Below are 12,234 nucleotides of genomic sequence, written 5' to 3' on the forward strand. Positions count from 1 at the left end.
TACATTTTTTTTATTTTTATTTTTTTTATTGATATGAACAGTTAACCTTAAATAATGATATTATTATTATTACTATTAGTCTGGGGCATAGGAATTGGTACCGGCTATTGTATTGGTATTTGTATCACTGATATAAACCACCAAGCCTGTGTTTATGGGTGTGAGTGTGTTTCTGGGTGTGTGTTCTCACCAGAACATGGGCGGCTCTGAACAGGTAGCTGAAGGGGTAGTAGAGCAGGTTGATGAAAGAGGCAGCATACAGATCGGCATAACGCATCACCTGAGAAGCAAACAGAGTCTGCCGAGAGCCACTGCGAAACAGGCTTCCCATCATCCCGTAGCACATGTCCATGTCATGAGTCACTCTCTGATGAGCCAAGACGCACAGAGAGAATGAGTGAATTAACATGTAATATATAACATCACTCTAATTCTAATTCCATCCAAATATTTATGGACGGCATATATGACTGTCAATTCAGATATGGCTGTTAATTACCAGGGGCAATAATTCAACTTACAAGACTTATAAGCTGCCATTACAAGCATTGATGTAAACACATTTCCTGTTTGTTTATGCAAACTGAGGAACGAGTCTAAATGATTGTCTCAAGAGCATTCCACAGATACTCTTCATGAAAATAACATTAAATATTTATAAACTCTAAACTCTTTAAAAGTTATTAGGGCACTTGAATGTACTTACATAAAAATAAAAAGTTAGGTATAATGAACTTATTGTGTTCATTGTATTGCGAAACACTTTTGCTGCTATTGAGGTGAGATACGGGTAAAGTTAGGGACAGGTTTAGTGGTATGGTTATGTTTAAGGGTGGGTTAAGGTGTAAGGGAAAGGTCAACAGTGTAATAATAGATGTAATTAAAGAAATTACTGGTATACAGTATGATAAATATTAGTATAATAAGTACAATGTAAAGACCTGTATGAACACATCAAGTGCATTTAATCAAATTAGTCATTTAAACGTTAGTACGAAGTAGTTAAACACACTTAATATAAAGTGAGAGTGTTGGATAGATACTGTAAACTAAGATGAAATTTGAGCAGTTTCACATCTATTAAATGAGATCATATTTGAAATATGTGGAATGTGCGTGTGTGATTCAGTGTGTGTCTGTGTGTACCTTCATTCTTCTCTGGATGGCACTGATATCTGGCCTCTCATTGCTGCTACTGTCCAAATGCCTACAGAAAGAAAGAGCGTGAGCGAGAGAAGAGTAGAGTCAGGGTGCTTTCCTCTGCCTCTGGCCTAATAAACTGGGATAGGCCTAGAAGGTCGTATAAGGACAGCGAGAGAGATTATGGTGTGTAATTACCATAATGTCAACCTGGATGTTCTACTCGGAGCTGTTCACATAGGCTACCCGAACTTGGAATTCCGGACTAAAATTCCAAAAATGAATATGCCTAATTTGAGTAATCAACAGACAAAACTACAATACAACAGTTTTTATGCAAATGCCTTATTGATAAACTTTATTATAAGGTTTATTTAGCAGGACATTAGTCATTAGCTATCAAACTCTGTTAGCTACAATAAACTGTATTGTATGTCTTTTATTCAACTTTCGTTTACAAAGACGTGAAACTCACCGAGTGGTCAGGGGTGTTCACTGATATGCTCACACAAAAATCGCTGTAAAAGATGCTTTTCAACAGGTTTTTTACCATTCGTTGTAAAACTGTGGACCTATTTTTTTCAAACGCCTCACACACCCATTCTTCCGTTGAGAGCTTGAAAACTACGATAAAACCTGTTGGAAAGCATCTTTTGCAGCGATTTTTGTGTGAGCATATCAGTGAACACCCCTGACCACTCGGTGAGTTTCACGTCTTTGTAAACGAAAGTTTAATGCGTTTTAGGAAGGATTATTCCTGTGCACCTATGCAGCCATTGTGGAGGTGGAGGGGAAAGCGAAAGAAAACGAAAATTCTCGGGACAGCAGCATCTGTCCAAATTTTAAACTTAACCGTTCTATTTCATCAGAAACGATCTAAAACAGGGCTTTAGGTGTAAAATACTGAACTTTTCCTTTAATAAAATTCCAACAAAAGACAATTAGAGGAACTATTAAACAGAAATATTATGAGATTAATTAACCACACTTTAAAATCACATTTGATGGCTGTTTTGTTGGTTTTGTTGGGCTAATGTAATTCATCTTTTGATTTTTTGAGAATTTCAATTCAGTCAGTCCCACTTCCTGTCACCATCCTGTGGGGCATTGTCAATTCAATTCAAATTTCACCTCATGAAATAAAAGGATGGCCATTTTACATTTCATACTCACCCGATCGCGCACACGCACACACAGATATTCCTATCATTATGAGGACATTATATAGGTGTAATGATTTGTATACTAGACAAACTGAATATTCTATCCCCTAACCTCAAACCTAATCCTAAACCGACCTATAACAGAAAACTTTCTACATTTTACATAATTTATTATGATTTATAAGCTGTTTTCCTCATAGGGACCAAAACATTTCTCCACAAGGACAAGGATTTTGGATATTGCCATCTTTGTGGGAACATTTTTGTCCCCATAACATAGGATTTACCTGAACCCCCCCCCCCCCCCCCCCCCCCCACACACACACACACACACACACACACACACACACACACACACACACACACACACACACACACACACACAGCTTTACTCACTTATATAGTTCTGCCAAGAAAATGTCCAAGCCCTGCAGTTCCTCGAACAGAGCTGTGAATGAGAGAGCAGAACGCTTTAATGATTGGGTTTCACATCTCTTCCTTAGCCTTTCAAGTGTTAACACATTATCTGACACTCTTTTTCGTCTTTCTCTTTCTGAGCATTCCTTTCTTTATTGAGTTTCTCACAAGACGGCCTGTTTCATGACAGTGTTTGCTTTGTAATAGAACTGCTGCAAAAAATGTATACAAAACATTAAGTAGTTTCTAGGTTACGACACTAAGTAATTAATGATCATAATATAATTATTACAGAATTGATAGTCAATAAATCTAAATATGCATTTACACCAAAATGGTAATAAATCTTCATGGATTGGAACCCAAATCCCAAAATATAGCTATAAACTGCTCTAAATCCTATATTCCAAAAGATAGGTTTAGATAGGATATGTAGTTCAGCACCAAAACTCTACTTGCAGCTATTCATCGCCAATGTGCTTATGCCAACCATGCTGTAACCTATTAATAATGGGCACCCCAAATAAATGTGTGCTGCTTACGTGCTGTGTGAAATGGGTCAAACAGGCTTATTTTACTGAAATATGCAACACTCACAGCTTTTGTCTGTCCACACGTGCAGCTCCTGCGCCAATTCAGGAATCACCAGGAACGTCCGCCAACCCTGTCGCTTTTTGGACTTAAGAATATCTCCAAAAATATGATCCCCAATGTACACAATATCCTTCCCTTTCGCTCCGAGTAAATCACACACAGTGTCAGAGGAACCTGGGCAGAGATGACAACATACATTTTTAAAATAGAGTGACATTTTCACATATAATGGTAACACTCTATTTTAAGGGTCCCAAATAATGCATTAGTTAAGCAATAATTAACTATTAATTTGTTCACAATTAAGTATTAGTTAAGCATGAACACACTAGTAATTAATGATTAACTTTACATTTTAAGGGTCCTGAATTATGCATTAGTTAAGCATAAATAAACTAGTAATTAATGATGTACTTGTTAACAATTATGCATTAGTTAAGCATGGACACAATAGTAATTAATGATTAATTGAATGTACAGTAAACGCCTTTTAGACATTATTTATTTACAACTTAATAAGCCATTTATTATTTGTGTGTAGTGATTTCATATTTATGTGCCATTCTATTAAGTTAACTGAACAATAAACTAGTAATTATGTTTAATTACTGCTTGTTTTGCAGTTATAAATTACTAAAATAGTTTAATAAAGACAATTTGACCCCCTATTCTAAAGTGAAAGTTATAGCCGCATTAGTTATGGCACTTACTGAGTGATATTCAAGTTTATTGACCAGAATAAGCTAATTATTAAGGCTAAACTGCTACTAATACAACACTAAAGACAATTTTACCCTTTGTTCTAAAGATAGGTTCTAATTTACAGTATTGGTTTGTTTAGTTATTCTGCAACGTGATCTCACGAGAATGTGTATTTATACGTAAAGTGTGGTTCTACAACACTTATTTTCTTATGTTTTTATACACTGAAACGGACAATATTGACAGCACTAAAAACATTTCGCTCTGTTTGTGACTTCCACTGCAGACTCGTTTCAAAAGATTACGTTAAACAAAACTGCACATTAAAACCTTACAATTTTTAACATTTCATAATCGTTTAATCATTATTTATCTTGTAATACTTATTTTGTTTGCCGTGGGACACAAAAGGCGTTTTCTCAGACACAGGACTAGAAAATACACCAAAACGCAACATAAATTCACAAAAGACATACATTTAATGTGTTGACTGTAATCCACATCTTTAGAATCCATACGACTGCGAGAAAAAAGATCCAAATTCAATTCTTTATCCAGCAATCTTTCTCTCCATTCTCAACAGCGACCGTAAACAAATCTTACACTTGTTATGAATTCAAAAATTGCCGCCTCAAAAAGCTAGACACAACAAGTTTTACGGCAGATATCAAACGCTCATTGGCTCTCGCCTGCTTCGTCACAGATTGCAACATGCAGTGAAGTGAAGCGGGATACCCTTTTCATGGATTAATAACTTAATGTACCTGAAACAGGACTACGACTGCAACACATCATTCGGACTAACATTACTATTGGTACTGCTTTTGACATTTTCCAAATAAATAAATTATTGTGATTACACTTTTCTGTCCGTTATGTTTTTCTTTATAATGCTATATTTTCAAGAAATGTGTATGGGTAGGTTTAGGGGTTTGAGTGGGATAAGTGGCTCAAAATATATATTTTTAATACTATATTGTGTATAATTTTCCTTTTCCTAAATAATTCCAATAATTTCTGTCAATTACCTTGTGTATCATTTTATATTCTGTTTAGATTGGGTTTAGTGATATAACATTTATCTCTAAAATGGTAAAAAGAGAAATTATACAGATGTCTTTATGATATAAAATATGTAAATAATATATATTGTTTTTTTGCTGTAAAAGTGCAAAATGTGTATGTATAAATGTTGCTGATATGTCCATGTTGTACCTTTCACCATTAATCAAGACGTAAAAGTAACTGTAAAAGTTATGTATTAATACGTATATAACAATGAGACCAGCCAATAATTGCCAGAATTGAGAATATAACTTTCACTTTAGAATAGGGGGTCAAATTGTCTTTATTACTCTAGCTATTTATAACTGCAAAACCAGCAGTAAACATAATTACTAGTTTATTGTTCAGTTAAATTAATAGAATGGGACAGAAATATAATTGCATCACTAAACAAAAAATAATAAATGGCTTATTAAGTTGTGTATAATGGCTAAAAGGCATCATTAATTACTATTGTGTTCATGCTTAACTAATGCTTAATTGTGAACAAGTTATTAATTAATGCTAACTAATGCATTATTCTGGACCCATATCATGTTCCAGTGTGATTTTTTTGCACCTTTGTTCTTTCAGCCTCGATAGCCTAGAAATGGCGATATGAGATGTTTTTTATGTTCGTCATAGGCACAATTTAAACCACAATCACTAAATTTGCCAAATTAATCTCAATATGACTTTATCATGGATATCTCAGCCAATCAATGCTCTCACAGGTTTTGCCTTCAGTGAATCAGAACTGAGGATAACACTTTACACCAAGTCCCTAATGCCTTAACTAACAATGAGCAATACATGTATATGTGTACTGTATTTATTAATCTTTGTTAATATTAAAGTTAATAAAAACACACCCGTTCATTGTTAGTTATGCAAGCTCAGGTCCATTAAATACTATTAACAAATAAAACTTCTGATATTAATAATGTATTAGTAAATGTTAAAATTAACATTACTTAGATGAATAAATGCTTTAGAAGCATTGTTTCATGTAAACAAATAGTGTCTCATATTGACTAGTGTCAAAATAATGTCAACACATTACAAACTAAGTGACTACACATGCAGTTAAAAAATCATGTTGATAAAGTGTTGATCTGTAATAGACTTGTGATCTAAATGTTAGTCATCAGCGGAATATGTTTCAGGGCCTTCAGTGAGATACATCTGTGAGTGTGTTGTTTGCATCTTAATCCAAGAATTTCCAGTACCTCCAGAGTAAACAATGCCATGTTGTAAAGGTCCAGTGTATGTTCCTATTTTCAGCCGCCCTGTGGTCTGGGATAGAGAACAGACCGATTAATATTTAGATGTCCAATCTGAATATTCATTCAATGTACTTAGTGGTTATAAACAAGAGGGATGGGGCCCACTAGGGGGCCTCAACACACTTCAAAGGGGAACGCAAGATGACTTAAAGTAAGGCAAACAAGCTTTAAAATAAGCGAAAACTTAAAATCAAAATCTAAGCAGACATTAGCTGCGTTTACATGGACACTAATAATCCGTTTGTAATCAGACTACTAGCACAGTCGGAATAAAAAAGTTACACGTATCAAATCCAATTAAAATCTAATTCGGATTGTAAAGGGTGGTTTAAACCTTTTCTAAACCGTTCGATAGGACATGTAAACACTCGACTTGATCAGATTAAAAACAGAAACGGGAAAGCTCTGCAAAATGTGCAATGATGTAGAAATGGTGTAAACATATATGATTCACAAAACGAGCCGATGTTGTTGAATATAGTGTAAAATCTCATTCCATGCATTGTCTGGGAAGTGCAGCAGGACAGCATTGTCCCATCAATACTTGCTTCATCCACAGACGCCTTGTTTTGGGCGCGGGAAAGGTGTGTTTTTCTACTTGATAAATTTAAGCAGCACGGCCTAAAGATTCATCTGACCACTGTCTCCTAATCAGGACCCCGAAATAGATACATATTAAGTCTGCTTTTTATTACAAAGAAACAAAGCGATGGTAGGTTGATGGTTAGTGTGCGCCAACAGCGGGAAACTCTGTATATTCATGCAGTGTGCGCATGCCAGAAGATCAAATCCAATTTGAAGCTTGTGACATAGAAACACGCACATCAACCCGATGACTTTATTTAGCGTTTATGTAAACACTATGTTCGGATTCAAAAGGCTTTTTTTAAACTAAACATTAATTGGCAATGTGTAAACAATAAAGAACAATCAGTTATTTAAATCTCTGGAATTATGGAATTTAGCTATTTTAATGATGTATAATTACTTTATTTGAAAATATTGCCACTATTAGTTACTGTACATACTAAAGTTTGAAAATAAAGCAGCTTTGCCATTACATCAGAAGTACCAGAAATATCTTGGTTGGCCTTTGAATATTTTCCTGGAAGATGAGAGGTTTTGCAATCAAAAAGTTTGAGAACCATTAATGAACTTTTTTACAAATAATTTTTACCTTTTTAATGCCACATTTTCTCAGCACATATAAATAACAAAGAATCACAAAGAATCAATTGTGCCTGCTTGATGTGCACACACACACACACTGTCTGTGTTGTTTAGCATGCGGCGCAATCAATGAATTATGCAAATCAGGTAATAGTGCAAATACACCCACAAAATAAGAACGGAAATCAATTTAGCATTTTGCACTGCTCAGATTGGCTCTTTCCTGCCAGTTATTGATGCTGTGTGCTGTTTAGCCCCTTAATATTGCAAAGGGAAGACAAGACAGTGTTAAGCTTGTATTGTGCTCAGCAGACATCAGTATAAATGCTCTATACTCAGTGCTGACTAACCCTCTTAGTGATTGCGTTCAGCAGGATACAATGTTCCAGAATGTGCAATTCTATACCTGCTGACTTGGAAAGATTCTGTTTTTGGTGTTATTTACTCACCGTATCCACCTGTCTCAGAACCGTTCCCTCTCCAAAAAATAAAGGCTTTCGAGCATCCACTAGGATGAGGTCAAAGTACGACTGCCAAGGACGGTGTGAAGTGCCATGCTACAATAACAAAAAACATTACTATGAGCAACAATATATGGCAGGAAACTCTTTAGAAAAGTTCAAAGAGAGGTTGAAAATACCTTTGGGCCATGGGGGAAGTCAAACAAGTATGTCATAATTTTCTGTAAAACAAAAGCTGGGTTTGTTAAAAGATGACGATGGCTTAAACAAATAGCTTCATGAGGCAGATAATATGTGCGTCCAAATATGAAACAAACCAGTTGCATGTGTGGTTGTCTGTTGCTCTGATCCAAAGCCTAAAGAGCTGCATACAGAGGGATTTTTAAGGAATCATGGGCACATTTCTGACGCAAAGCTGTTTGAAAAGCTTTTTTTAATGCATTCCGTTAACAGCCGTCATTTAAACCAGGGTTCTCAGTCTTGGAAAATCCGGAGATATGAGGGAATTTTAAAAGTGTCTTTACAATACCATAAAAAGTCATGGAAATTTAAATATAAATATATATATATATATATAAAGTAATGACAATTTTTATAACGAATATATTTTTTTCTAGTTATGTAAAGCTTTAAAATATTTTATTTGTTAGAAATTGCTGAGAGATTACTATCTGTGAGTAATAGTTGGTTTCTGCCAATTGCTAAGGCAGAAACATTCATAATAAAATAAAATAATAATATTAATTGCAAAACGTGTTGATAATACTAAAAGGCACTGATAAAAACAGTTAAATGTAATAGACTTCAGTGAGGGTAGTGGCAGTGCCATGTTTAATTTTTGACAGGAAAGAAAATGAGGCTGCGAGGTATAGACTTAAAAAACTGTGTGTTCAATGGCTTGTATTGTTGTTTAATAACATAACAATTGTTTAGCTGACGAAATCTTTCCAAAAGGCTTTCAATACACAAAAACGGTTTTGAAAGTTCTGAATTGTGAAAATAACATGTGATCTAGGACAATTATACCGCCGATACCATTGTAAATAAATACTGTAAATCTATTCCTCACAGCCTGGCGTCTACCCTGCCGAAGTTCATTTAAAATGTTATATTTTTCCCAACATTTCTGTGTGCAATGTTACTGAGCTGTTAGCTTACATGAAGCGGCCAATGTAAAGCATTCCAAATCTTTCCTTATAGATAGCATGCTGCCATAGGTGGCTGTGTTGCCTGTGTGCAGCAAGGCAGCTCACTAGGTTCTGAAAGAGAGCTTATGAATGTGTTTGCATCAGTAAACTCACTTCTGTGTATTTGTAGTCACTGTTGGTGGCTAAGAAAACTTTTGCGACTTCAGTCATGCGGCTCAGCAGCAATGGCAACTTTGCCTTTAAATGAAAAAGAATTGTTGTTTTTTTAGAATTACACTTCCCTTGCAAAAAAAACTGTAGCACAAAAAGGCAAATCAGTAACTTCAAAAAATTAAAAGACAAACTTACATCTTTCACAACATACTTCTCCAGGTTTTCCACTGTTTTCTCCTTCAATGTTCCCTGAGTAAATCAGCAATGGGGCAAGTTTACACTTACATGCATCTAAAACACTTCCAATAAACACCTGCTGTTTATATTCATTTTACTACTAATCCTAGCTGCTTGCTATTAAATGTACACAGCAATGTTACCCTGGCAGATTACTCTAACTTACTGACTTCTTCTGACAACTAATATTCAACAATATCGTTGACTTGACTGCACTAGCATGATGATGAGAACTGAACTGAGCTGGACAATGACATCACTGTTTTTCTGTAGAGCTGCTTATAGCTGAATTCAACTCATTTCATAATTGATGAACTTTAGACAGCTCTTGAACTGAACTGACACTATTGTCCTTTTAGAGCTGCTTTACAGCAGAATTGAACTCTGTGTGCATCACTGATCGTCGTCATTTGCTTTATCTGTGTATAAAGTGCTATATGAATAAAGGTGAATTGACTTCAGAAAGAAAGAAAGACAAACATTGAACATTTGTACCTTAAAATGTACCCAGTCTACAGCATCACGGATATCTTGGAACATGCTCTTGAAGGACATGAAGAGGTCTCCATCCTTGAAGCCTGTTTCACAGCTAAAGGTTTAGAAGAACAAAGGGACAGCAGAGTAAGACGCCGAGCGCCAGCCATGACACATTTTATCGACAGTCAGACATGTTTAAATGGGACAGTCTTCCCTTGTTTGAGGTTGTCCGAGCCAAACAGGAAAGCTCTCTCCCCCTAAAAGGACCAACAGGTGTTTCAGAGGACATGCATCCATACCAAAACACAAATCACAGACTACTACGTTTTAACAGATTTTATCTACATAGGTCTGGCTGCTTTTTTCCCCCCAGAGCATGGATAAAGTTATCTCCATGCTGTTTCAATTTTCTAATTCTATTTGACCTACTTTACATGCACTGTGATTAGTCATTAGCAAGTTACAGTAAACTGATGATACATTTTTTCATGCATGAACATGAACCATAGTTGAATCACAGACAACAATCTGCTTGTGTCATCCTGTTTTATAGCATAGTTGTAAAATTGTTTTAAGATTTTCTTATCAAGTTGTAGCGTGCTTTCTGGACTAATATAGAGTGTTGAATAGTCCTCACCCACAGTAAATGATACTGATTATCAATCACTGGTATGGCTGTATGCAGTGTCCATGGCAACAGAGAAATAGAATCATAGTCACTGGAACTCCTACCTGGAATATCGGTCACAGTTTGAGAAGAAGTCAACCAGGCAGGCTAAGAGGTATGTTTCTGTGCGGAGAGAGAAAGAGTAAAAGATATAGAAAGACAGTGTGCAAGTTGTTCTCAAATTTAAGCATGAACAACATACAATTATTTGCACATCATTTAATTTATACACTACTGTAAGTTTGGAGTCAGTAAGATTTATTTTTTGAAGAAATTTTATTTTATTCAGCAAGAATGCATTACATTGATTAAAAAGACAGTAAATACATTAAGAATGTTACAAATAATGTCAATTATTTCAAATAAATTATATTCAATGGAACTTTCTATTCATCAAAGAATCCTGAAAAAAGATACGGATAGTAAAGGATCATGTGACACTGAAGAAAAGAGTAATGGGTGTAAAAAAAAATACAGCTTTTCCATCAAAGGAATAAATTACATTTTAAACTATAATAAAATAAAAAGTGATTTTAAATTGTAATAATATTTTACAATATTACTGTTTTAACTATATGTTAGATTAAATAATTGCAGCCTTGTTGAAGACAAGAGACTACTGTCTAATATTAAAAACTCTTACTGACCCCAAACTTTTGAATGGTGGTGGGTGTAAAAGTAAAAATTTTCCACACCTACAGTACCCAATGACTCTAGAAAATGTACTGGTCATAAATATTTTTTATCAGCCATTAAACTGTGTGTGGATTATTTGAAGGAAGGAAGTTTGGAGTCAGTAAGATTTAAAAAAAATAAATAAATTTATTTTATTTTAAGGCAAGCAAGCAAGCCCGAAGCATGGCAATGCAGCTTCTCATTCCCCTCTCAGGGAACCGGGGGTTACATAAGTAACCAGAGACGTTCCCTTTCGTAGGGAAGTCAACACAGCGACACTATACCACTACGCCATGCTGACTAATGAAGGTTACCAACCACAATTTTGTCAGGCTTAAATGTGTCAGTAACTAATAAGGACGCAATCGGTGTCACCACAGTCTTGCTCCTGAGAAAGCTAGTGTTACAGTGACTAGGAAAAAAAGCCCTGAAGCTTCCTTACTCAACCTTTCCTGACACGGGTACTCTTGCCCAAACCAGTCCGAGCCACAGCTACAGGACAGCCCAGAGCCCCAAAGAGCAGAGCTATCAGGGGAGACTGCAGACATAGCCTCAGCTAAGTCCATAGCACAACAATCCAGCAGCCGAACCAGTCAACAGGTAAACTATGGAGTCACTTGCAGCAACTCCACACTGTTACACCGTGTCTACACTGGACGCGAGCAACGTGATGCGACGTAACAAAAGACAATGGATTATTATATATTATATTATATTTATTATTACACATTATAATCAGTGATGTTGTCTACTCTGGATGTGACACTGCAAAGCGCGGCACGACAAATCCGCGACAGTAAACTGATGCCTCGTTCTATTTATGAAGTGCTCCAAGCACTCACGATACTTCTCATAGGAAGGACAAATTTGAAAAGGTTGCTTTGTCGATGGTGGTAGATG

At 35.6% G+C, this 12,234-nt stretch overlaps 1 protein-coding gene across 4 annotated transcripts in view; it reads right to left on the reverse strand.

Annotated features, from left to right (window-relative positions):
- Window positions 1–12,234, reverse strand: part of nt5c2b (5'-nucleotidase, cytosolic IIb) — a 34,198-nt gene that overhangs the window by 4,654 nt on the left and 17,310 nt on the right. For 3 of the 4 annotated variants that reach the window (XM_079615728.1, XM_079615727.1, XM_079615729.1), the window contains 11 exons: window positions 10,725–10,782; window positions 10,011–10,104; window positions 9,474–9,527; window positions 9,279–9,362; window positions 8,157–8,198; window positions 7,966–8,073; window positions 6,290–6,356; window positions 3,318–3,488; window positions 2,700–2,751; window positions 1,147–1,207; window positions 191–367 (listed from right to left, as the gene is read on the reverse strand). In XM_079615728.1, the coding sequence (XP_079471854.1) occupies window positions 191–367; window positions 1,147–1,207; window positions 2,700–2,751; window positions 3,318–3,488; window positions 6,290–6,356; window positions 7,966–8,073; window positions 8,157–8,198; window positions 9,279–9,362; window positions 9,474–9,527; window positions 10,011–10,104; window positions 10,725–10,782 (968 nt within the window). Of the gene's footprint in view, window positions 1–190; window positions 368–1,146; window positions 1,208–2,699; window positions 2,752–3,317; window positions 3,489–6,289; window positions 6,357–7,965; window positions 8,074–8,156; window positions 8,199–9,278; window positions 9,363–9,473; window positions 9,528–10,010; window positions 10,105–10,206; window positions 10,250–10,724; window positions 10,783–12,234 lie in introns of those variants that run through there. The other variant, XM_079615730.1, reaches the window with a different exon arrangement.

The sequence above is a fragment of the Phoxinus phoxinus genome (genome assembly GCF_949152265.1).
Source record: "Phoxinus phoxinus genome assembly, chromosome: 6".
NCBI lineage: Eukaryota > Metazoa > Chordata > Actinopteri > Cypriniformes > Leuciscidae > Phoxinus > Phoxinus phoxinus.